This window comes from Coregonus lavaretus, assembly GCF_964263955.1.
Source record: "Coregonus lavaretus genome assembly, chromosome: 23".
Classification (NCBI taxonomy): domain Eukaryota; kingdom Metazoa; phylum Chordata; class Actinopteri; order Salmoniformes; family Salmonidae; genus Coregonus; species Coregonus lavaretus.
In genome coordinates this window covers 3,471,700-3,495,592 of record NC_140010.1, presented here as the reverse complement: position 1 = coordinate 3,495,592, position 23,893 = coordinate 3,471,700, and the positions used below count along the sequence as shown (strand labels likewise).

At 45.7% G+C, this 23,893-nt stretch overlaps 1 protein-coding gene across 1 annotated transcript; it reads right to left on the bottom strand.

Annotated features, from left to right (window-relative positions):
• Nucleotides 1-1,321: 1,321 nt before the first annotated feature.
• Nucleotides 1,322-22,215, bottom strand: slc1a7a (solute carrier family 1 member 7a; the record flags this gene model as incomplete). The annotated part of the gene is made up of 9 exons (XM_084139867.1): nucleotides 22,001-22,215; nucleotides 18,032-18,074; nucleotides 16,954-17,188; nucleotides 16,051-16,150; nucleotides 15,577-15,810; nucleotides 12,275-12,469; nucleotides 6,060-6,194; nucleotides 5,632-5,731; nucleotides 1,322-1,576 (listed from the first exon to the last, which is right to left on the bottom strand). The coding sequence occupies exons 1-9, from the start codon at nucleotides 22,210-22,212 to the stop codon at nucleotides 1,322-1,324; spliced, it is 1,509 nt and encodes a 502-aa protein (XP_083995993.1). The 5' UTR covers nucleotides 22,213-22,215.
• Nucleotides 22,216-23,893: the final 1,678 nt, after the last annotated feature.

The window sequence follows — 23,893 nt, the reverse complement described above, 5'->3', positions numbered from 1 at the left end:
GAGCTGTTCATTTGTGTCTGGAAGTAGCTAGCAAGCTAGCCAGTTAGCTTGGGTACTTGACTTCTGTTGTTAGGTCAGAACGCTCGGATCAACCCTACTCCTCGGCCAGAGCGTCCAGTGTGCGCTCTGAATGCTCCGAGAGCGAAACGCTCTGAATTTACGAATGGACAATCTGACAAAGCTCTGAATTTATGAACTCTCAGAGCGCACTCCAGATTGAATTTACGAACACACCCATTGAATGTGTCCTCAACGTATAGAATGTCTCCTCATCATATAAAATATCTCGTCATCATATAGAATGACTCCTTGTCATATAGAATGTCTCCTCATCGTTTAGAATGTCTGCTCTTCATATAGAATGGCTCATCATCATATAGAATGTCTTCTTGTCATATAGAATGTCTCCTCATTGTATAGAATGTATGCTCTTCATATATAATGGCTCATCATCATATAGAATGTCTCCTTGTCATATAGAATGTCTCCTCATTGTATAGAATGTATGCTCTTCATATAGAATGGCTCATCATCATATAGAATGTCTTCTTGTCATATAGAATGTCTGCTTGTCATATAGAATATGTCCTCTACGTATAGAATGTCTCCTCATCATATAAAATGACTCCTCTTCATATAGAATATCTCCTTGTCATATAGAATGGCTCATCATCATATAGAATGTCTGCTCTTCGTGTAGAATATCTCCTTGTCATATAGAATGTCTCATTGTCACATGGAATGTCTCCTCATCATATATAATATCTCCTTGTCATGTATAATGTCTCCTTATCATATAAAATGCCTCCTCATCATTTAGAATGTCTCCTCATCAAATATAATGTTTTCTTGTCATATAGAATGTGTCCTCAACGTATAGATTCTCTTCTCATCATATAAAATGCCTGCTCGTCATATGAAATGTCTCCCAGCACATCCCTCTGCTGGTGTATAACAACTCTGATAAATATATACACACACATGCACAATCATAGTGGGTTGTAATATAAATAATGTAGAAAATCATCGTTCTTTTTGGATCCTCTGTCCTGCATCCTGCATCTGGTGCAGTTAGTCAGTCAGTCCCTTCCTCTCGCCCTCTCTCTCGCCTGTAGCTATAATCCTGGCTGCATTCTGATTGTCTACCCTTTTTCCAAAGTATGCACTTTTCCCACTCCTTGTCATGGTGTTAAAAGCATTGGATTGGTGTCACCATTGGCTTGAGGGAGTTGTTAGATCCATGACGGAGAGTGTGCATTTCAGGAGAAGTGTGGAGAATCGGGACGCAGCCGGTAGCTGTGGTGCTGTTGGCTGGCTCCCTCTATACGTTAGTCTCCAGGCCGTTCATGTCGATGGAGCAGTGGTCCTTGTCCTTGTAGTCCCTCTTGGGTTGGGGCGCGTGGGGGTTCCTCTTCCTCTGCTCCGGCCGAACCCCCTCCTCCAGCTGCACCAGACGGGCCACGTCTGGGCTCCCGGGGACCCCCGGGCCGCAGGGAGGCTGGTACCCACCGTTCTTCTGGTACGTCATCATCTGCTGGATGCTGATCATGGGCTTGGTCTCGCAGATCAGAGGCACCTGCAGGAGGGTAGAAGAAGGAACCAATACCTGAATATGTGCCAAAGCAACGTATTCCCTATGCAAAACAAATAGATGGCCTTGGATCTGACTATTGGATCAAAATAGTTTTTCTGCGTCCAGAGAAACGATCATATCAGAGGCACCTGAGGGCCACAATGGAGAATAGGAAACCCAAAATGAAAAGGCCAGCGCTCACACGTGGATATAAGTTGCAATTGAAGCTTTGTTTTAATGTTCTTTAATCTCATAACAACATTTCTTAATAGACCATGTGTCTGTGCCTATGTTTGTGTTGCTTCACAGGTGTATTTATATCTGGTTTTTAAATTTTACTGCTTACAGCAGCTACTTGATGTGGAATAGAGTTCCATGTAGACATGGCTCTATGTAGTACTGTGCGCCTCCCATAGTCTGTTCTGGACTTGGAGACTGTGAAGAGACCTCTGGTGGCATATCTTGTGGGGTATGCATGGGTGTCCTCCCGAGTGGCACAGTGGTCTAAGGAACTGCAACGCAGTGCTAGCTGTGCCACTAGAGATCCTGGTTCGAATCCAGGCTCTGTCGTAGCCGGCCGCGACCGGGAGACCCATGGGGCGGCGCACAATTGGCCCAGTGTCGTCCAGGGTATGGGGAGGGAATGGCCGGCAGGGATGTAGCTCAATTGGTAGAGCATGGCGTTTGCAACGCCAGGGTTGTGGGTTCAATTCCCACGGGGGGCCAGTGTGAAAAATAAAAATATAATGTATGCACTCACTAACTGTAAGTCGCTCTGGATAAGAGCGTCTGCTAAATGACTAAAATGTAATTGTGTCCGAGCTGTGCACCAGCAGCTCAAACAGACAGCTCAGTGCTTTCAACATGTCAATACCTCTCATAAATACAAGTAGTGATGAACTCAATCTCTCCTCCACTTTGAGCCACTTAATGTTTGCTCTCTGTGTACATCCAAGGGCCAGCCATGCTGCCCTGTTCTGAGCCAATTGCAATTTTCCTAAGTCCCTCTTTGTGGCACCTGACCACACGACTGAACAGTAGTCCAGGTGCGACAAAACTAGTAGGACCTGCCTTGTTGATAGTGTTGTTAAGAAGGTAGAGCAGCGCATAATTATGGACATACTTCTCCCCATCTTAGCTCCTGTTGTATCAATATGTTTTGACCATGACAGTTTACAATCCAGGGTTACTCCAAACAGCTTAGTCACATCAACTTGCTCAATTTCCACATTATTTATTACAATATTTAGTTGAGGTTTAGGGTTTAGTGAATGATTTGTCCCAAATACAATGCTTTTAGTTATAGAAATATTCCTTGCCACACACTCTGAAACAAACTGCAGCTCTTTGTTAAGTGTTGCAGTCATTTCAGTCGCTGTAGTAGCTGACGTGTATAGTGTTGAGTCATCCGCATACATAGACACACTGGCTTTACTCAAAGCCATGTCATTAGTAAAGATTGAAAAAAGTAAGGGGCCTAGACAGCTGCCCTGGGGAATTCCTGATTCTACCTGGATTATGTTGGAGAGGCTTCCATTATAGAACACCCTCTGTGTTCTGTTAGACAGGTAACTCTTTATCCACAATATAGCAGGGGGTGTAAAGCCATAATGTTTTTCCAGCAGCAGACTATGATCGATAATGTCAAAAGCCGCACTGAATTCTAACAAAACAGCCCGTTGAGCTATTTGTTGTTTGTATCCACTCCGGGCTTGTCGTTGGGAGTGTAGACTGCTTTGCGGGAGGCTCTTCGGCTTCCACGGCTCGTGACATGCGACCATCATTAATTGCCTTGCTGCTCATGCTGTGCTCCTTCGACTCCGCTATCAGATGGGGGAGCGCCTGGCAACACCGGCCAGTCGGATAACGACAAACGACAAGGCGAAGATGCGTCCAACAAGCGCGAATGCCGTCCAGCCACCGGCGTATAAAATGTTAACATTCCACTCTGCATTTTCCCCAGTTTCTTACGTAGGCTGGCGACCTGCGTGATCAAGGAAGCCACCTCAAGCCTATAATCCTCGGCAAGCAAACAATTGCCGCATTGGAACTCTGAGTGATCCGGTTTGTCCCGAAACAAAGCGTAGTAGATACACATCCTACAGCGCTGGAACGGTTAATTTATTTCTCCAGGCGAAGAGGGCTCCATTGCAAAACTCATCTGGTACCAACTTCGTTAGCTTGATGGCTAGCAGCTTAGCGTCTCTGTCAAGCACGCTTCAACCTGTCTGTTAAGCGGGATTCTGGTACAATAAATAGCGGTCCTAGCTGTTAAAAGCTAACCGCGTCGCGAAATCCACACAAAAACAAGTTCAGTATTCGTATTTAATGAATAGCGGTTTTGTTTCAATAAAAAATGACAAACCGAGTGTTTCCAGCATACTATGCTAAACAAATAGATAGCCCAGGATCCGACTACAGCATCAGAGGTTTGTTTTGCGTACAGAGAAATGAGGAAAATCATCAGGATTAGTTGAGTGAGATGGAGTGCAAATATAATTGAGAAGCTCATAAATATTAGAGTAAGATGGTCAAAACCTAATGAACTTTGTGTGATTGTTTTTGAATATAATGGGAACGATAGACTTTATTGTGCATTTAGCAGAGAGAGTGAACAATAGGAACCATATAGTATCTGTATTCAACAGAGAGATTGGGTGACAGAACTGCTAGTAAGAATTGTAATATCTGTATTCAACAGAGAGATTGGGTGACAGAACTGCTAGTAAGAATTGTAATATCTGTATTCAACAGAGAGATTGGGTGACAGAACTGCTAGTAAGAATTGTAATATCTGTATTTAACAGAGAGATTGGGTGACAGAACTGCTAGTAAGAATTGTAATATCTGTATTCAACAGAGAGATTGGGTGACAGAACTGCTAGTAAGAATTGTAATATCTGTATTCAACAGAGAGATTGGGTGACAGAACTGCTAGTAAGAATTGTAATATCTGTATTTAACAGAGAGATTGGGTGACAGAACTGCTAGTAAGAATTGTAATATCTGTATTTAACAGAGAGATTGGGTGACAGAACTGCTAGTAAGAATTGTAATATCTGTATTCAACAGAGAGATTGGGTGACAGAACTGCTAGTAAGAATTGTAATATCTGTATTCAACAGAGAGATTGGGTGACAGAACTGCTAGTAAGAATTGTAATATCTGTATTTAACAGAGAGATTGGGTGACAGAACTGCTAGTAAGAATTGTAATATCTGTATTCAACAGAGAGATTGGGTGACAGAACTGCTAGTAAGAATTGTAATATCTGTATTTAACAGAGAGATTGGGTGACAGAACTGCTAGTAAGAATTGTAATATCTGTATTCAACAGAGAGATTGGGTGACAGAACTGCTAGTAAGAATTGTAATATCTGTATTTAACAGAGAGATTGGGTGACAGAACTGCTAGTAAGAATTGTAATATCTGTATTCAACAGAGAGATTGGGTGACAGAACTGCTAGTAAGAATTGTAATATCTGTATTTAACAGAGAGATTGGGTGACAGAACTGCTAGTAAGAATTGTAATATCTGTATTCAACAGAGAGATTGGGTGACATAACTGCTAGTAAGAATTGTAATATCTGTATTTAACAGAGAGATTGGGTGACAGAACTGCTAGTAAGAATTGTAATATCTGTATTTAACAGAGAGATTGGGTGACAGAACTGCTAGTAAGAATTGTAATATCTGTATTCAACAGAGAGATTGGGTGACAGAACTGCTAGTAAGAATTGTAATATCTGTATTTAACAGAGAGATTGGGTGACAGAACTGCTAGTAAGAATTGTAATATCTATATTTAACAGAGAGATTGGTTGATAGGTGGCAAATAAATGTTTGGGTCTCTTCTCGGCTTTTGTATAAGTTTTCTACTGCGGTACGTACTACAAACAGTGTCACATTCTCCAAGGTTCTGCCCAGTTACCACTCCTCAGTCAATTCGCTGTACACAACGGAAATAAAACTCCCTTGAATGGAACGTTTCTAATGTTGAGGGACTTGAGAGTGTCTGGCAGGCATTGTGATGACATGTGAGCGTGTTTCTCTCACCTGCTCTCCTTCCTTGACAAAGTCTTTTCTACAGATGTGAGCCATGATCCCCGTGGCCAGGGCATCTCCCATCACGTTGACCATGGTCCTGAAACGGTCCCTGGAACACAAAATGGAAGTTCAGCTGCCTTGGTGGTGTTGGGAGGCTCTGTGGTGCGCTGGCTCTGGAGCTGCAGTCTACACTAGTAGTCTTGTGAGACACAACACTATACAATTACAGTAGCAATGTTTTTGTGGCATATTGACATCACTTTGTTATATATTTGAAAATCACCTTGTCATAATGTCTCAGTAAAACGTCAATAACATTTTACCCTGTAAAATATGACCTACTTTATTTTGGTTTAATCTTATCAACCCCATAACCTTTATTGCTATATGTATAAGCATTAATAAGACTAACCAAGGAGAATACAAACTATACTTACAACGCCCAATCCACAGCGATGATAAGAGTGATGTCATCAGTGGGCAGGCCCACCGAGGTTAACACGATCACCATGGTGACCAATCCGGCCTGCGGGATTCCAGCTGCACCAATACTGGCCGCCGTAGCTGTGATACTGGGAACGAAAGAGGAAATGGTATTAGTGACCTTGACTGGATTATTGCAGATCTGTACTGTGTCCAACACCTTTCAAATGATGCCTCAGTACAAATCAAATCAAATCATATTTTATAGGTCACGTACACATTTTTAGCAGATGTTATTGCGGGTGTAGCGAAATGCTTGTGTTTCTAGCTCCGAAAGTGCAGTAATATCTAACAAGTAATATCTAACAATTTCACAACATGTACCCAATACACACAAATCTAAGTAAAGCAATGGAATTAAGAATATATAAATATATGGATGATAACCCTCTAGTTGATTGTATTGTAGGCTATTGACCATGGTGCATCCCAAATGGCACCCTATTCCATATTTAGTTCACTACTGGGCTCTGGTCAAAAGTAGTGAACTGCATAGGGAATAGGGTGCTATTTGGGACACAGTCCATGAGGGACAGAAAAGAGAGAGCGAGAGAGTGAGTGAAGAAAGACAGTGAGGCTCTGAAATCATTGGTTTCTTGGTGTGTGATGTAATGATTGAATTTTACCAATAATCCTTGACCTGTGATTCTGACACACACAGCATGTACTACACAGTACGTCCCTCCACACGGACACAGTACGTCCCCCCACACGGACACAGTACGTCCCCCCACATGGACAGTACGTCCCCCACACGGACAGTACATCCCCCCACACGGACAAGGTATGTCCCCCCACACGGACAGTACGTCCCCCCACATGGACAGAGTACGTCCCCCCACACGGACACAGTACGTCCCCCCACACGGACACAGTATGTCCCCCCACACGGACACAGTACGTCCCCCCACACGGACAGTACGTACCCCCACACGGACAGTACATCCCCCCACACGGACACGGTATGTCCCCCCACACGAACAGTACGTCCCCCCACACGGACACAGTACGTCCCCCCACACGGACACAGTACGTCCCCCCACACGGACACAGTACGTCCCCCCACACGGACACAGTACGTCCCCCCACACGGAGAGTACGTCCCCCCACACGGACAGTACATCCCCCCACACGGACACAGTACGTCCCCCCACACAAACACGGTATGTCCCCCCACACGGACAGTACGTCCCCCACACGGACAGTACATCCCCCCACACGGACAAGGTATGTCCCCCCACACGGACAGTACGTCCCCCCACATGGACAGAGTACGTCCCCCCACACGGACACAGTACGTCCCCCCACACGGACACAGTATGTCCCCCCACACGGACACAGTACGTCCCCCCACACGGACAGTACGTACCCCCACACGGACAGTACATCCCCCCACACGGACACGGTATGTCCCCCCACACGAACAGTACGTCCCCCCACACGGACACAGTACGTCCCCCCACACGGACACAGTACGTCCCCCCACACGGACACAGTACGTCCCCCCACATGGACACAGTACGTCCCCCCACACGGACAGAGTACGTCCCCCCACACGGACAGTACGTCCCCCCACACGGACAGAGTACACAGTACACGGACACAGTACGTCCCCCCACACGGACACAGTACGTCCCCCCACACGGAGAGTACGTCCCCCCACACGGACAGTACATCCCCCCACACGGACACAGTACGTCCCCCCACACAAACACGGTATGTCCCCCCACACGGACAGTACGTCCCCCCACACGGACACAGTACGTCCCCCCACACGGACACAGTACATCCCCCCACACAGACACAGTACGTCCCCCCACATGGACACAGTACGTCCCCCCACACGGACAGTACGTCCCCCCACATGGACAGAGTACATCCCCCCACACGGACAGTACGTCCCCCCACACGGACAGAGTACACAGTACATGGACACAGTACGTCCCCCCACACGGACACAGTACGTCCCCACACACGGACACAGTACGTCCCCCCACACGGACACAGTACGTCCCCCCACACGGACACAGTACGTCCCCCCACACCGACACAGTACGTCCCCCCACACGGACACAGTACGTCCCCCCACACGGACACAGTACGTCTCCCCACACGGACACAGTACATCCCCCCACACAGACACAGTACGTCCCCCCACATGGACACAGTACGTCCCCCCACACGGACAGTACGTCCCCCCACATGGACAGAGTACATCCCCCCACACGGACAGTACGTCCCCCCACACGGACAGAGTACACAGTACATGGACACAGTACGTCCCCCCACACGGACACAGTACGTCCCCACACACGGACACAGTACGTCCCCCCACACGGACACAGTACGTCCCCCCACACAGACACAGTACGTCCCCCCACACGGACACAGTACGTCCCCCCACACGGACACAGTACGTCCCCCCACACGGACAGAGTACGTCCCCCCACACGGACAGTACGTCCCCCCACACGGACAGTACGTCCCCCCACACGGACAGAGTACGTCCCCCCACACGGACAGTACGTCCCCCCACACAGACAGAGTACACAGTACACGGACACAGTACGTCCCCCCACACGGACAAAGTACGTCCCCCCACACGGACACAGTACGTCCCCCCACACGGCCACACAACGTCCCCCCACACGGACACAGTACGTCCCCCCACACGGACAGTACGTCCCCCTCACACGGACACAGTACGTCCCCCCACACGGACACAGTACACAGTACACGGACACAGTACGTCCCCCCCACACGGACACAGTACGTCCCCCCACACCGACAGTACGTCCCCCCACATGGACAGAGTACGTCCCCCCACACGGACACAGTACGTCCCCCCACATGGACACAGTACGTCCCCCCACACGGACAGAGTACACAGTACACGGACACAGTACGTCCCCCCACACGGACACAGTACGTCCCCCCACACGGACACACAACGTTCCCCCACACGGACACAGTACGTCCCCCCACACGGACACAGTACGTCCCCCCACACGAACACAGTACGTCCCCCCACACGGACACAGCACGTCCCCCCACACGGACACAGTACGTCCCCCCACACGGACAGTACGTCCCCCCACATGGACAGAGTACGTCCCCCCACACGGACAGAGTACGTCCCCCCACACGGACAGAGTACGTCCCCCCACACGGACAGTACGTCCCCCCACATGGACAGAGTACGTCCCCCCACACGGACAGTACGTCCCCCCACACGGACAGAGTACGTCCCCCCACACGGACACAGTACGTCCCCCCACACGGACACAGCACGTCCCCCCACACGGACACAGTACGTCCCCCCACACGGACACAGTACGTCCCCCCACACGGACAGTACGTCCCCCCACACGGACAGTACGTACCCCCACACGGACACAGTACGTCCCCCCACACGGACACAGTACGTCCCCCCACACGGACAGAGTACGTCCCCCCACACGGACACAGTACGTCCCCCCACACGGACAGAGTACGTCCCCCCACACGGACACAGTACGTCCCCCCACACGGACACAGTACGTCCCCCCACACGGACAGAGTACGTCCCCCCACACGGACACACAACGTCCCCCCACACGGACACAGTACGTCCCCCCACACGGACAGTACGTCCCCCCACACGGACACAGTACGTCCCCCCACACGGACAGAGTACGTCCCCCCACACGGACAGAGTACGTCCCCCCACACGGACAGAGTACGTCCCCCCACACGGACAGTATGTCCCCCCACACGGACAGAGTACGTCCCCCCACACGGACACAGTACGTCCCCCCACACGGACAGTACGTCCCCCCACACGGACAGAGTACGTCCCCCCACACGGACACAGTACGTCCCCCCACACGGACAGTACGTCCCCCCACACGGACACAGTACGTCCCCCCACACGGACACAGTACGTCCCCCCACACGGACACAGTACGTCCCCCCACACGGACACAGAGCTGCTTGACATTTGACATGGCTCGGTTTCTGTCTCTGAGAACACTCTGACACACAGCCTGCATCCTGAATGGCACCCTGTTCCCTTTATAGTGCACTAATTCTGACCAGAATGCACTACTTTTTACCCTCTAAAGAGAACAGGATGCCATTTGGAACACACACTCTAACACAGTCTCTGGGGAAGGGGACATTACAGATGGACCATCGTTCCACTACAAACAGCCAAAGGTCACGGGAATAGAACAGGACGCTACAAAAGAATATAAAAACCCTCCTGATAATTCTGCCGTGACAAGAGAGCTGAGTTATACAGGTCATATGGGTCTTACTGCCAGGAGATTACTGCCTGCCTGGCCAAAGTCGGCCCGCGTCCCAAACGGTACCCTATTCCCCATAAAGTGCACTACTTTTGACCAAAGCCCTCTAGTGCACTATATGGGGAATAGGGTGCCGTTTGGAAAGCAGGAGTCTGTGACGAGTAGAGGAGGATAGGATAGGTCTGCTTAATGTTATTACAGTTTAACATGTCATTAAATCAGGGGAGAGCAAGGCCATTTTACACCATAGGTCTACGGGGGGATGACTGCCTGTCTGTCTGTCTCTGCTATGTAATAACCACTGATTTAAGGATTTAGTTTACAGGATAGATCATTGCAAAGTAAGCCGTAGTAGTCACATGTCACATTTACGTTTATCTACGTGCTTGATTCAGTATAATCTCATAATATTCATTAATTCATCCTCAAAACTGTAACACTAGATTAATTTCTGTGCTTCACAAACCGCAAAGCTACAGATGTGTTGCACCCATGGCGCTATTTTGGACAAAATAATTCCACAGGGAATATACATAACTGGATGATTTAGCAATCAATAATCAATATGATAATCCATGTGTTTTTCACCCCATTTCAATTCAGGTCCATTCCAGTAATTAGAGCTTCCAGTACAACCACTTCCGGGTTTCTGACCAGGAAGTCCACTCACTGGGCACAGAAGTCAGTTCAACGTCTAGTTTTGATTTACATTTGGTTGAGTTGTCAACTAACAAGAATTCAACGTGAAATCAACAGCAAATGTCACCATGTCATTGGATTTAGGTTAATAATTGATTGAATGAAATGAAATACCCTTAGTTGATTAATTTTTGAAAATCCAATCAGATTTCCACGTTGATTCAACGTCATCACATAGATTTTTGGGGGAAAACGTTGATTCAACCAGTTCTTGCCCAGTGGGCAGGCTGTTTGTTAATGCCACATGTTCTAATTATGACTTCTTTCTACGTGTTCAATAAGTCCGTTTGCATTTGTAATTGGGGTGCCCCATGTATCCCTTTTCATACTAAAGCCGGGGTTCAATCAAGTCGCGCTTGTAGATAATGCAGCTTTTAAAGGCAATGTTACCGCGTTAGTGGAGATCACATTCAAGTTAATGCTGCAGATGTCGGCTTAATTGGAAATAACCTTTAAATGTCAAGCGCGAACAAGGTTTTGGATTGAATCCCGGCATAAAACACTAAAACCCCTCTTTCAAGTAATTTGTTTACCTTCCCTTCTAAGGCTATATAGGCTGCATACCTTTACTATAAAGGCTATATAGGCTGCATACCTTTAATATAAAGGCTATATAGGCTGCATACCTTTAATATAAAGGCTATATAGGCATCATACCTTTAATATAAAGGCTATATAGGCTGCATACCTTTAATATAAAGACTATGTAGGCTGCATACCTTTAATATAAAGGCTATATAGGCTGCATACCTTTAATATAAAGGCTATATAGGCTGCATAGCTATACTATAAAGTCTATGTAGGCTGCATACCTTTAATATAAAGGCTATATAGGCTGCATACCTATACTATAAAGACTATGTAGGCTAAATACCTTTAATATAAAGGCTATATAGGCTGCATACCTTTAATATAAACACTATATAGGCTGCATACCTTTAATATAAAGGCTATATAGGCATCATACCTTTAATATAAAGACTATATAGGCTGCATACCTATACTATAAAGACTATGTAGGCTGCATACCTTTAATATAAAGGCTATATAGGCTGCATACCTATACTATAAATACTATGTAGGCTGCATACCTTTACTATAAAGGCTATATAGGCTGCATACCTTTAATATAAAGACTATATAGGCTGCATACCTTTAATATAAAGGCTATATAGGCGTCATACCTGATAGTTATGATCTGGCCGAAGTCTAGCTCGTAGTTGTTAACCTGGGCGATGAAGATGGCTGCCACGGCCTCGTAGAGCGCTGTCCCATCCATGTTGATTGTGGCGCCCACGGGGAGCACGAAGCGGATGATGCGTCGGTCGATGTGGTTGTTCTCCAGGAGGCACTTGAAGGTGATAGGCAGCGTGGCAGAGCTGGGGAGTAAATTCAGTTTTAGTTTAGTATTTATATTATTACATTCAACGCTCTCAACTCTATTACCTCAGTAAGTAGTACACTTCAGAGCTGGATAGGGGCCAAACAGAGGACCGCCTTGTGACGCAGATCACGTGGGGAAAAAAACTGTTCTTCAATTTCTATCAATGTCTTCCCTTGAAGCTAGAATCCTTAGTTGCTACATCCATTTTCTGACTTTTAAATTAGTGATACATAATCATTGATTCTAGAAGAATATAACTTAGAAATGCCTCATGAGCTTTAGTTCAACTGTCCTACCACATCAGAACCCAAAATATAAACTTGTTTTACTCCAATGTTTGTAAACAACGTAAATGTAAATAAACACTGTATAGCCTCAAAACATGGTTAAAACTATACATTTGATATCATGGATGGTCAGTCCTTGCATCCATAGTGCTGTCTGAATTTGAGAGCGGTTACATTTCTCCAGCCCATTCCTCAGCTTTTTATCGAAACAGGGGCGGGGAATACGCTTTGTTATTTTTTCAATTAAGGATTCTAGCTTTAATGTGTAATAATGACAAGCGAGACACAGTCAGTTGGAGGGGTAGTGATTCAAGATCATATTTTTTCATTTGAATTCAACCAAACTCAAGAGACAGACTCTTATTTATTATTTAAATGACAATGATTCATTCAAGAACAGAAAGATTCATTGAAAGACACATCATTCTCATTACATTCACACCACTCCTGCTGTCAATGTTTAATTATGGGTAGTCGAGGAACTAGAAGACTGACACAGAAACAGCACTTCTATCTCTTCTGTGGGAGGCTCTGTAAAGCACTGTAATAATAATAATAATAATAATGCCATTTAGCAGACGCTTTTATCCAAAGCGACTTACAGTCATGTGTGCATAAATTTTTAGGTATGGGTGGTCCCGTGGATCAAACCCACTACCCTGGCGTTACAAGCGCCATGCTCTACCAATTGAGGTACAGAGGACCACTGTGTGACAACTGCTGATGTAAAAAGGGTTTATAAAATATATTTCACTGATTAAGGACATCCTGACTGCAGATACTCCATAATTCTCAATTATGTCCTAACACGCGAGACAGAACCCGAGTCTACTCTGACACAGACCCGTCTGGCGAATCTAAACCTGTCTGTCCAACAGCCGGGGAGCTGAGGAGCAGAGACTAATGAAGAGATAATATCACTCAATGGGTGGTGTGCCATTACACACTATCAGAGTGAGACATTGGGTTGCGTCCCAAATGGCACCCTATTCCCTACATAGTGCACAACGTTTGACCAGAGCGGAGAGATGGAATAGGAAGGAAGGTGGAGGAGGAAGGATAGATGGAAGGAGAGGTGGAGGAGGAAGGAGAAGGTGGAAGAGGAAGGAGAGGTGGAAGAGGAAGGAGAGGTGGAAGAGGAAGGAGAGGTGGAGGAGGAAGGAAGGTGGAGGAAAGAGAGATGGAAGGAGAGGTGGAGGAGGAAGGAGAGGTGGAAGAGGAAGAAGAGGTGGAAGAGGAAGGAGAGGTGGAGGAAAGAGAGATGGAAGGAGAGGTGGAGGTGGAAGGAGAGGTGGAAGGAGAGGTGGAGGAGGAAGGAGAGGTGGAAGAGGAAGGAGAGGTGGAGGAGGAAGGAGAGGTGGAAGAGGAAGGAGAGGTGGAGGAAAGAGAGATGGAAGGAGAGGTGGAGGAGGAAGGAGAGGTGGAAGGAGAGGTGGAGGAGGAAGGATAGGTGGAAGAGGAAGGAGAGGTGGAGGGGGAAGGAGAGGTGGAAGAGGAAGGAAGGGGGAAGAGGAAGGAGAGGTAGAAGAGGAAGGAGAGGTGGAGGGGGAAGGAGAGGTGGAAGGAGAGATGGAGGAGGAAGGAGAGGTGGAAGAGGAAGGAGAGATGGAAGTGGTAGGAGAGGTGGAGGAGCAAGGAAGGTGGAGGAAGGAGAGATGGAAGGAGAGGTGGAGGAGGAAGGAGAGGTGGAAGAGGAAGGAGAGATGGATGAGGAAGGAGAGGTGGATGAGGAAGGAGAGGTGGAGGCGGAAGGAACGTGGAGGAAAGAGAGATGGAAGGAGAGGTGGAGGAGGAAGTAGAGGTGGAGGAGGAAGGAGAGGTGGAAGAGGAAGGAGAGATGGAAGAGGAAGGAGAGGTGAAGGAGGAAGGAGAGATGGAAGAGGAAGGAGAGGTGGAAGAGGAAGGGGAGGTGGAGGAGGATGGAGAGGTGGAAGGAGAGGTGGAAAAGGAAGGAGAGATGGAAGAGGAAGGATAGGTGGATGAGGACGGAGAGGAGGAGGAAGGAAGGAAGGTGGAGGAAAGAGAGATGGAAGGAGAGGTGGAGGAGGAAGAAGAGGTGGAAGAGGAAGGAGAGGTGGAAGAGGAAGGAGAGGTGGAAGAGGAAGGAGAGGTGGAGGAGGAAGGAAGGTGGAGGAAAGAGATATTGGAGGAGGAAGAAGAGGTGGAAGAGGAAGGAGAGGTGGGAGAGGAAGGAGAGGTGGAGGAGGAAGGAAGGTGGAGGAGGAAGGAGAGGTGGAGGACGAAGGACGAAGGAGAGATGGAAGGAGAGGTGGAGGACGAAGGACGAAGGAGAGATGGAAGGAGAGGTGGAAGAGGAAGGAGAGGTGGAAGAGGAAGGAGAGGAGGAAGGAGGAGAGGTGGAAGGATAGGTGGAAGAGGAAGGAGAGGTGGAAGAGGAAGGAGAGGAGGAAGGAGGAGAGGTGTGAGACGATGTATACGGCTGAGTGTAGATGTCTGTGGGTGAGAAGAATCATTTGGCACTGGATATTGTTTTGATCAAATCAAATCAAATTGTATTTGTCACATGAGCCGAATACAACAGGTGTACAGTAGACCTTACCGTGAATTGCTTACTTACAAGCCCTTAACCAACAATGCAGAATTTCTAAAACAGTAAGTAAGAAAGTATTTGCTAAAAATACATCCAAAATAATAATAAACTAAAGTAAGAAAAAAAGTAAGACAATAAAAGAACAATAAGGAGGCTGTATACATACAGGGGGTATTGATATCTAGGTTGCCAGGGAGATGAGCAGGGCCTGCAGGATAGGGTTAGGGTTAGGGTTAGAGGTAGGTTGTTGTTGTTGTTGTTTACCTGGAGGAAGTTGCCAGGGAGATGAGCAGGGCCTGCAGGATGCCCCTGATGTAGACGATGGGGCTCTTCTTGGTGATGAAGAAGTACATGGCAGGGAGGATGAAGAGACCATGGAGGATCAGCCCCATCACCACGGTGATAGCATAGAAACCCAGCTTCTTCCCCATGGCTGACGGGTCGTCCATCTCCAGGATCTTACCGGCCACCAGGAACACAATGCCGAACGGGAAGTACCTGGAATGGACCAGGAAGTTCGTTTTTATTTGTTTTTTTTTTTCATGGGAGACAGGTTTGTTCTTGGACTAGCCCAGGTGATTGACTGCAGTTGACAACATTGCTGAATATTGGTAGAATAGAATATGAGCTCTTTTGTTGACCCTCCCGCACACATGACTATCTCAGCATGTTGTCTAATACGATGTTATTGAGAGGACATGTCTTTGGGTTGCTCTTCCCATAAGCTACAACTCTTACCAGATCACTATGGCGACAATCTTCAGGACAGCCTCGTTTAAACTCTGACAGAAGTTGACCAGGGCGCTGCCGTTAGGCCCCATTCTACCCAGCATGATACCTAGACAACAACAACAACGTCAACAACATTGTTGTGTTAGACTGAGACAACATGGACACCATGGGCCAGACTGATTTGCTAAAGGTTTGTGTTTTTACTAAAGGGATTGATCAACAATGAAGAGAGAACAAAAGGGTCATTTAAAGGTTAATTATGTTAACTGTCACTCAGGCTGTGGCTGAAGGGCAGGGACAATGGTGATACTGTCAACCGTAATGATACTACAAGGTAGTGTGCCTTGGTGGGTTTGTATGTGTGTGTGTGTGTGTGTTGTGTGTGTGTGTTGTGTGTGTGTGTGTGTGTGTGTGTGAGAGTGTGTGTGAGAGTGTGTGTGTGTCTGTATGTGTCTGTGTGTGTGTGTGTATGTCTGTGTGTGTGTGTGTGTCTGTGTGTGTGTCTGTGTGTCTGTCTGTGTGTGTGTGTGTGTGTGTGTGTGTCTGTGTGTCTGTGTGTGTGTATGTGTCTGTGTATGTGTGTGTGTCTGTGTATGTCTGTGTGTGTGTGTGTATGTCTGTGTGTGTGTGTGTGTGTATGTGTGTCTGTGTGTATGTGTGTGTCTGTGTGTGTCCGTATGTGTCCGTATGTGTCTGTCTGTGTGTGTGTGTGTCTGTGTGTGTCTGTGTGTGTCTGTGTATGTCTGTGTGTGTGTGTGTAGTGTGTATGTCTGTGTGTGTGTGTGTGTGTGTGTGTGTGTCTGTGTGTGTGTGTATGTGTTCGTGGAACTGTCCCTCATCCATAATGACATCACACAGTGTCTGGGGAGTTAGGGTTAGAGGTCAGAGGTCAGTCGTGACGTTACTCACCCATGGTGGCGGAGAAGATGACGATCCCCAGGACATTCATGCCGTCGCTGGTCCCGGGCAGCGTGCGCATCTGGATGTCGGGCGGTGGCGTCAGGTCCAGGGAGAAGTTCTGGATGTCTGTTCCGTTGTCGTCCTGGACGCCGTAGATATAGACCCTCCGGGTGGTGCTCTCCATCAGGGCGGCTGTCACCGTGGGCGGAGGGGTCTTAATGATGGGGATACTCCTGGTACGGTACTAAACAGACCAGATACATTCAGTACACACTGAGTGGACAAAACATTAAGAACACCCGCTCTTTCAATGACATAGACTGACCAGGTGAATCCAGGTGAAAGCTACGATCCCTTATTGATGTCACTTGTTAAATCCACTTCAAATCAGTGTAGATGAAGGTGAGGAGACGGGTTAAAGAAGGATTTTATAAGCCTTGAGACAACTGAGACATGGGATCGTTGTACGTGTGCCATTCAGAGGGTGGATGGGCAAGACAAAAGATTGAAGAGCCTTTGAACGGGGTGTGGTAGTAGGTGCCAGGAGCACCAGTTTGTGTCAAGAACTGCAACGCTGCATGACATGGAAAGAGCAGGTGTTCATAATGTTTTGTACACTCAGTGTGTGTGCTGCATGTACATTAATATCACACTGAAGTATCTAACATGTTACGTATAGGTACACAAGCTACACATGGGGATGGTACAGGTGTGAAACAGAGAGTCGGAATTTGTTAAAGATACTGTATTTAATTAATTCCTGTCACTAACTGCCACCCAAACGTCTGGTGAATTGGTTTGTCAAACGGACACAGACTTCCATTAAAAAAGATCTTATTATCTCGTTCATCTCCTACTGTTATCAACATGAAGTGATAGAACTTAATATATTATTGATATAATAAGTGAGCTTCGCCACTCCTCCTAAAACTCTTCAGAAACGGATACATTTCCACTATATATAGGATAATGTCATGCTGCTTACCTGTTACCGGATACATTTCCACTATATATAGGATAATGTCATGCTGCTTACCTGTTACCTGATACATTTCCACTATATATAGGATAATGTCATCCCGCTTACCTGTTGGAAAGTTGCCTGGACCAAGTTGGCCGGGAACATGTTGCTGAAAGGGAAGAATACAGGAAAGTGTTCAACTCTAGAGCCGGCAGACTGGTTTCAGAAATAAACTAGAAAAGCCTGGTTCACAATTTTGTGCTCACGAGTCAAAACGGGTCCCCAAATTGTATTTTATTTATATTTTTTTTCAGATTCGTATGATATGTTTTTACGAATTCCAATTCGTTCAATATGTTACAAATTTGTAAGTGCTTAAGATCCCGAACTGCATCTTTAAGTTAAAATCTGTTATGTGACTAGTGACTAGACTTGTCTTATAATAGGCATGGAAGCACATAATGTTCCATGTGAGGGGTCGGAGAACTTGACCGCATCCAAAAACTTGACTTATCATCTTTTTACGCTACTTGTCTCCTTTGGATCCTTTTGTGAATATTCAGAAACTACTTCCTGTGTAAAACCAGTAGTACTATGTTTACTAAAATAAGACAGTCACAGCAGGCCTTAAAACATGCATGGATTAGACCAGGGTTCTTCAATTCCGGTCCTGGAGGGCCGAAACACCTCTGTTTTTCATCCTCTCCTTCTAATCAGGGGCTAATTCAGACCTGGGACACCAGGTGAGTGCAATTAACTACCAGGTAGAAATAAAAAACAGAAGTGTTTCGGCCCTCCAGGACCGGAATTGAAGAACCCTGGATTAGACCAATGATATTTAACTACTGCTTATGGATTAGACCAATGATATTTAACTACTGCTTTTTAAATGTTCTACTTAGTAGTTCATTGGTCAATTAATATCACTGATTGGTCAGGGAGTTGATTGAATAGCCCTGGATGAAATCATACAAACAGCTCTAATTCTTATCATAATGTCTTTTGGATTTGGAAGACGTCAGTCTTCTCCCCAATGACTATCAAGCTCCGGTGCTGATTTGAACAAATTGCATGATTGCATGTAAGAAAAATCAATCTCACTGACTGAGTACATAGCATCTAACACAGCTATCATACTAGACAATGCCTCTCTAATTACACCTCAGGCAATGGACAGGGTCTCATACAGGTTCTGTGCAGCCAGCCATCAAAATACGCATTTTATCTAATCAGAGCCAATATTGTGCTCTCTAGCCATGCTCTCATTGGTTAAGCTTCTCTAGCCACCCTAGGCCCTACTTGACCAGGACTCTCTGACATATGGAACTCAGCCTCTCAGGAAGATGAGAGTAGAGGAGAAGAGTAAGGCAGGGAGGGAGAGCCGGATGAACATGCGAGCAGCCAGGCGGCCACGCAAAGTCACTCCTTCCTGGGCGACAGGTGGGGAAGAACAGCTAGCCAACCGAATCGGCCCAGCTGCCCCACGCCACGAGTCTTAACTGCTAGTTCTAATAGGAGTCTTAGTTGCTGTTATAAAATGGTCTTATCTGCTAGTTCTAATATGAGTCTTAGTTGCTGTTATAAAAGGGTCTTATCTGCTAGTTCTAATAGGATTCTTAGTTGCTGTTATAAAAGGGTCTTATCTGCTAGTTCTAATACGGAGTCTTAGTTGCTGTTATAAAAGGGTCTTATCTGCTAGTTCTAATACGGAGTCTTAGTTGCTGTTATAAAAGGGTCTTATCTGCTAGTTCTAATACGGAGTCTTAGTTGCTGTTATAAAAGGGTCTTATCTGCTAGTTCTAACAGGTTATAATACGGTCTTTGACATGGACATCTTAGAACTTAACTCTCTTCCCAGCTCTATATGGGAAGAGGGAGGACGTTTATCATGTGCATGACATCTGTATGTGGCTATTTGTATGTGCACTGAACAAAAATATAAACACAACATGCAACAATTTCAAAGATTTTACTGAGTTACAGTTCATATAAGGAAATCAATCAATTCAAATAAATTCATTAGGCCCTAATCTATGGATTTCACGGCTGGGAATACAGATATATATTTTTTTAAAGGTAGCGACGTGGATCAGAAAACCAGTCAGTATCTGGTGTGACCACCATTTGCCTCACACATCTCCTTCGCATAAACAACATGCTACCTACACAACATTTATAAAATACACTGTATAAATAAAATGTGATTGATTTGTTGATTGATAGTTTGAAAAAAAAGTGATTGATTAAAACTACAATATTAATAAAAACTCTATATTATAGAGTATTCAAGTATTGCAGAAGTCATCCAGTTGGTCCATCCATGAGAGACAGAGAGAAAAGCAGGCTAATCAAGCCCTGTGTGGATCAGAACTAAACTCTGTGGGATCAGAACTAAACCCTGTGGGATCAGAACTAAACCCTGTGGGATCAGAACTAAACTCTGTGGGATCAGAACTAAACCCTGCGGGATCAGAACTAAACTCTGTGGGATCAGAACTAAACCCTGTGGGATCAGAACTAAACTCTGTGGGATCAGAACTAAACCCCGTGGGATCAGAACTAAACCCTGTGGGATCAGAACTAAACCCTGTGTGGATCAGAACTAACCCCTGTGGGATCAGAACTAAACCCTATGTGGATCAGAACTAACCCCTGTGTGGATCAGAACTAAACTCTGTTGGATCAGAACTAAACCCTGTGGGATCAGAACTAAACCCTTTAGGATCAGAACTAAACCCTGTGTTGATCAGAACTAACCCCTGTGGGATTAGAACTAAACCCTGTGTGGATCAGAACTAAACTCTGTGGGATCAGAACTAAACTCTGTGGGATCAGAACTAAACCCTGTGGGATCAGAACTAAACTCTGTGGGATCAGAACTAAACTCTGTGGGATCAGAACTAAACCCTGTGGGATCAGAACTAAACCCTGTGTGGATCAGAACTAAACTCTGTGGGATCAGAACTAAACCCTGTGGGATCAAAACTAAACCCTGTAGGATCAGAACTAAACCCTGTGTGGATCAGAACTAAACCCTGTGGGATCAGAACTAAACCCTGTGGGATCAGAACTAAACCCTGTGGGATCAGAACTAAACTCTGTGGGATCAGAACTAAACCCTGTGGGATCAAAACTAAACCCTGTAGGATCAGAACTAAACCCTGTGTGGATCAGAACTAAACCCTGTGGGATCAGAACTAAACCCTGTGGGATCAGAACTAAACCCTGTGGGATCAGAACTAAACCCTGTGTGGATCATAACTAAACCCTGTGGGATCAGAACTAACCCCTGTGGGATCAGAACTAAACCCTGTGTGGATCAGGACTAAACCCTGTGGGATTAGAACTAAACCCTGTGGGATCCGAACTAAACCCTGTGGGATCAGAACTAACCCCTGTGGGATCAAAACTAAACCCTGTAGGATCAGAACTAAACCTTGTGTGGATCAGAACTAAACTCTGTGGGATCAGAACTAAACCCTGTGGGATCAGAACTAAACCCTGTGGGATCAGAACTAAACCCTGTGGGATCAGAACTAAACCCTGTGTGGATCATAACTAAACCCTGTGGGATCAGAACTAACCCCTGTGGGATCAGAACTAAACCCTGTGTGGATCAGAACTAAACCCTGTGTGGATCAGGACTAAACCCTGTGGGATCAGAACTAAACCCTGTGATATTGGAACTAAATCCTGTGGGATCAGAACTAAACCCTGACCTCAATGCCACTAATTAAACCTAAGCACATCACAAATCTTCATACACACCACATTAAACACACATGCACAGGCATACACATACATATACTGTACAAACGCACAAACACATGAACATAAGCACAGACAAACAGACACACGCGCGCGCGCACGCATACACACACACAGAGACACGCACACACACACACACACACAGAAACAGTGCACACACACACACACACACAAACAGTACGCACACGGCCCACGGACATAAGCGCACACATGACTAATAAAAACCCTTGAACCTTCAATGTAGGCTGATTTTAAAACAATTAAATTACATTGGACACAACAACAAAGGTCAAAGGTCAATTTAATGATCTTCATCCTGTCTCTTACCGAATCAGATCGAGCAGGGCATCAGCGGAGCTCATGATTGGCTTGCCGCTGTCCTCGTTGTCCTCCTTCTGGGCGGCGCCCCCGGGGTGGATGATGGTAACCATGAGGATGCCCACCACCACCGCCACGAAGGTGGTCCACAGGTAGTAGGAGACGGTCATGATGCCCAGGCGGCTGGAACACTTGGCATCCAGAGCTGCCAGCCCCGACATCAAACTAGAGAGAAGAGCAGAATGGTTAAGAGGAAGGAGACAAACTGATCATCCCAGAGAGAATAACAAAAACAAACAGAATCGTCATAATCAATCTGTAGACAGTGAGCGGATGAGAGAGAGAGAGAGGGGTCAAAACAGAATGGGTCAGGAAAGAGAGAACTCAGTGGTAAAGGTTGTTGAAATGGTTAGCAACCTGCTGTTCTCTTCTGTATAGTGTGTTGGGACATTCATGTTAAATGCACTTTTTAAATAGTGTTTAATTTGAGAGCTTCTTTGAGAGCTTCAGCCACGGTGATTTTAGAATAGGTTTGGTTTCAACTAAGAGCATACATTTCTGCCCACTAACTTTCCCGGAAAATGCCATTGGCACAGACATCAAATATACACAGAAAAATATAAAAATAGATCTATGACATGAAATGTAAGAGAGAGAAATAAGTCAAGAAACCCACCACTCAAAGCAAAGCGTAAAACCCTTGAGGACATAATGTCCAACATTAGAGCAACTTTACAACTTCCATCCCACTAATGAACTCAACTGGGTAATAACTATTAATGTAATATTGAATCACTGAGATTATGTACTTGCTCTCCTGTCCTACTATTTCAAGTCTTTCAAATATTTAGAGCGTTTGCTCTAGCCTGTCTGGAGTGTCAGATCGTCTGGGTGTGCAGTTCTGAGACTATTCTATTGGTCCAGTAGGACAGACAAGCTCAATCAATCACAGATAAAGTATTTGAAATGATTTCAATCCAGGTCTGCTGCTCTCAGTGATATATAGTGTGGTAGATAGTGTGGTAGATAGTGTGATAGTGTGGTAGATAGTGTGATAGTGTGATAGATAGTGTGATAGATAGTGTGATAGTGTGATATATAGTGTGATAGTGTGGTAGATAGTGTGATAGATAGTGTGATAGTGTGGTAGATAGTGTGATAGATAGTGTGGTAGATAGTGTGATAAATAGTGTGGTAGATAGTGTGATAGATAGTGTGATAGATAGTGTGATAGATAGTGTGATAGTGTGGTAGATAGTGTGATAGATAGTGTGGTAGATAGTGTGGTAGATAGTGTGGTAGATAGTGTGATAGATAGTGTGATTGTGTGGTAGATAGTGTAGTAGATAGTGTGATAGATAGTGTGGTAGATAGTGTGGTAGATCGTGTGATAGATCGTGTGATAGATAGTGTGGTAGATAGTGTGATAGGTGTGGTAGATAGTGTGATAGATAGTGTGATAGATAGTGTGGTAGATAGTGTGGTAGATAGTGTGGTAGATAGTGTGGTAGATAGTGTAGTAGATAGTGTGGTAGATAGTGTGATAGATAGTGTGGTAGATAGTGTGGTAGATAGTGTGATAGATAGTGTGGTAGATAGTGTGATAGATAGTGTGGTAGATAGTGTGATAGATAGTGTGGTAGATAGTGTGGTAGATAGTGTGATAGATAGTGTTATAGAAAGTGTGGTAGATAGTGTGATAGTGTGGTAGATAGTGTGATAGTTTGATAGATAGTGTGATAGATAGTGTGATAGTGTGGTAGATAGTGTGATAGATAGTGTGGTAGATAGTGTGATAGATAGTGTGATAGTGTGATAGATAGTGTGATAGTATGATAGATAGTGTGATAGTGTGGTAGATAGTGTGGTATATAGTGTGGTGGATAGTGTGATAGATAGTGT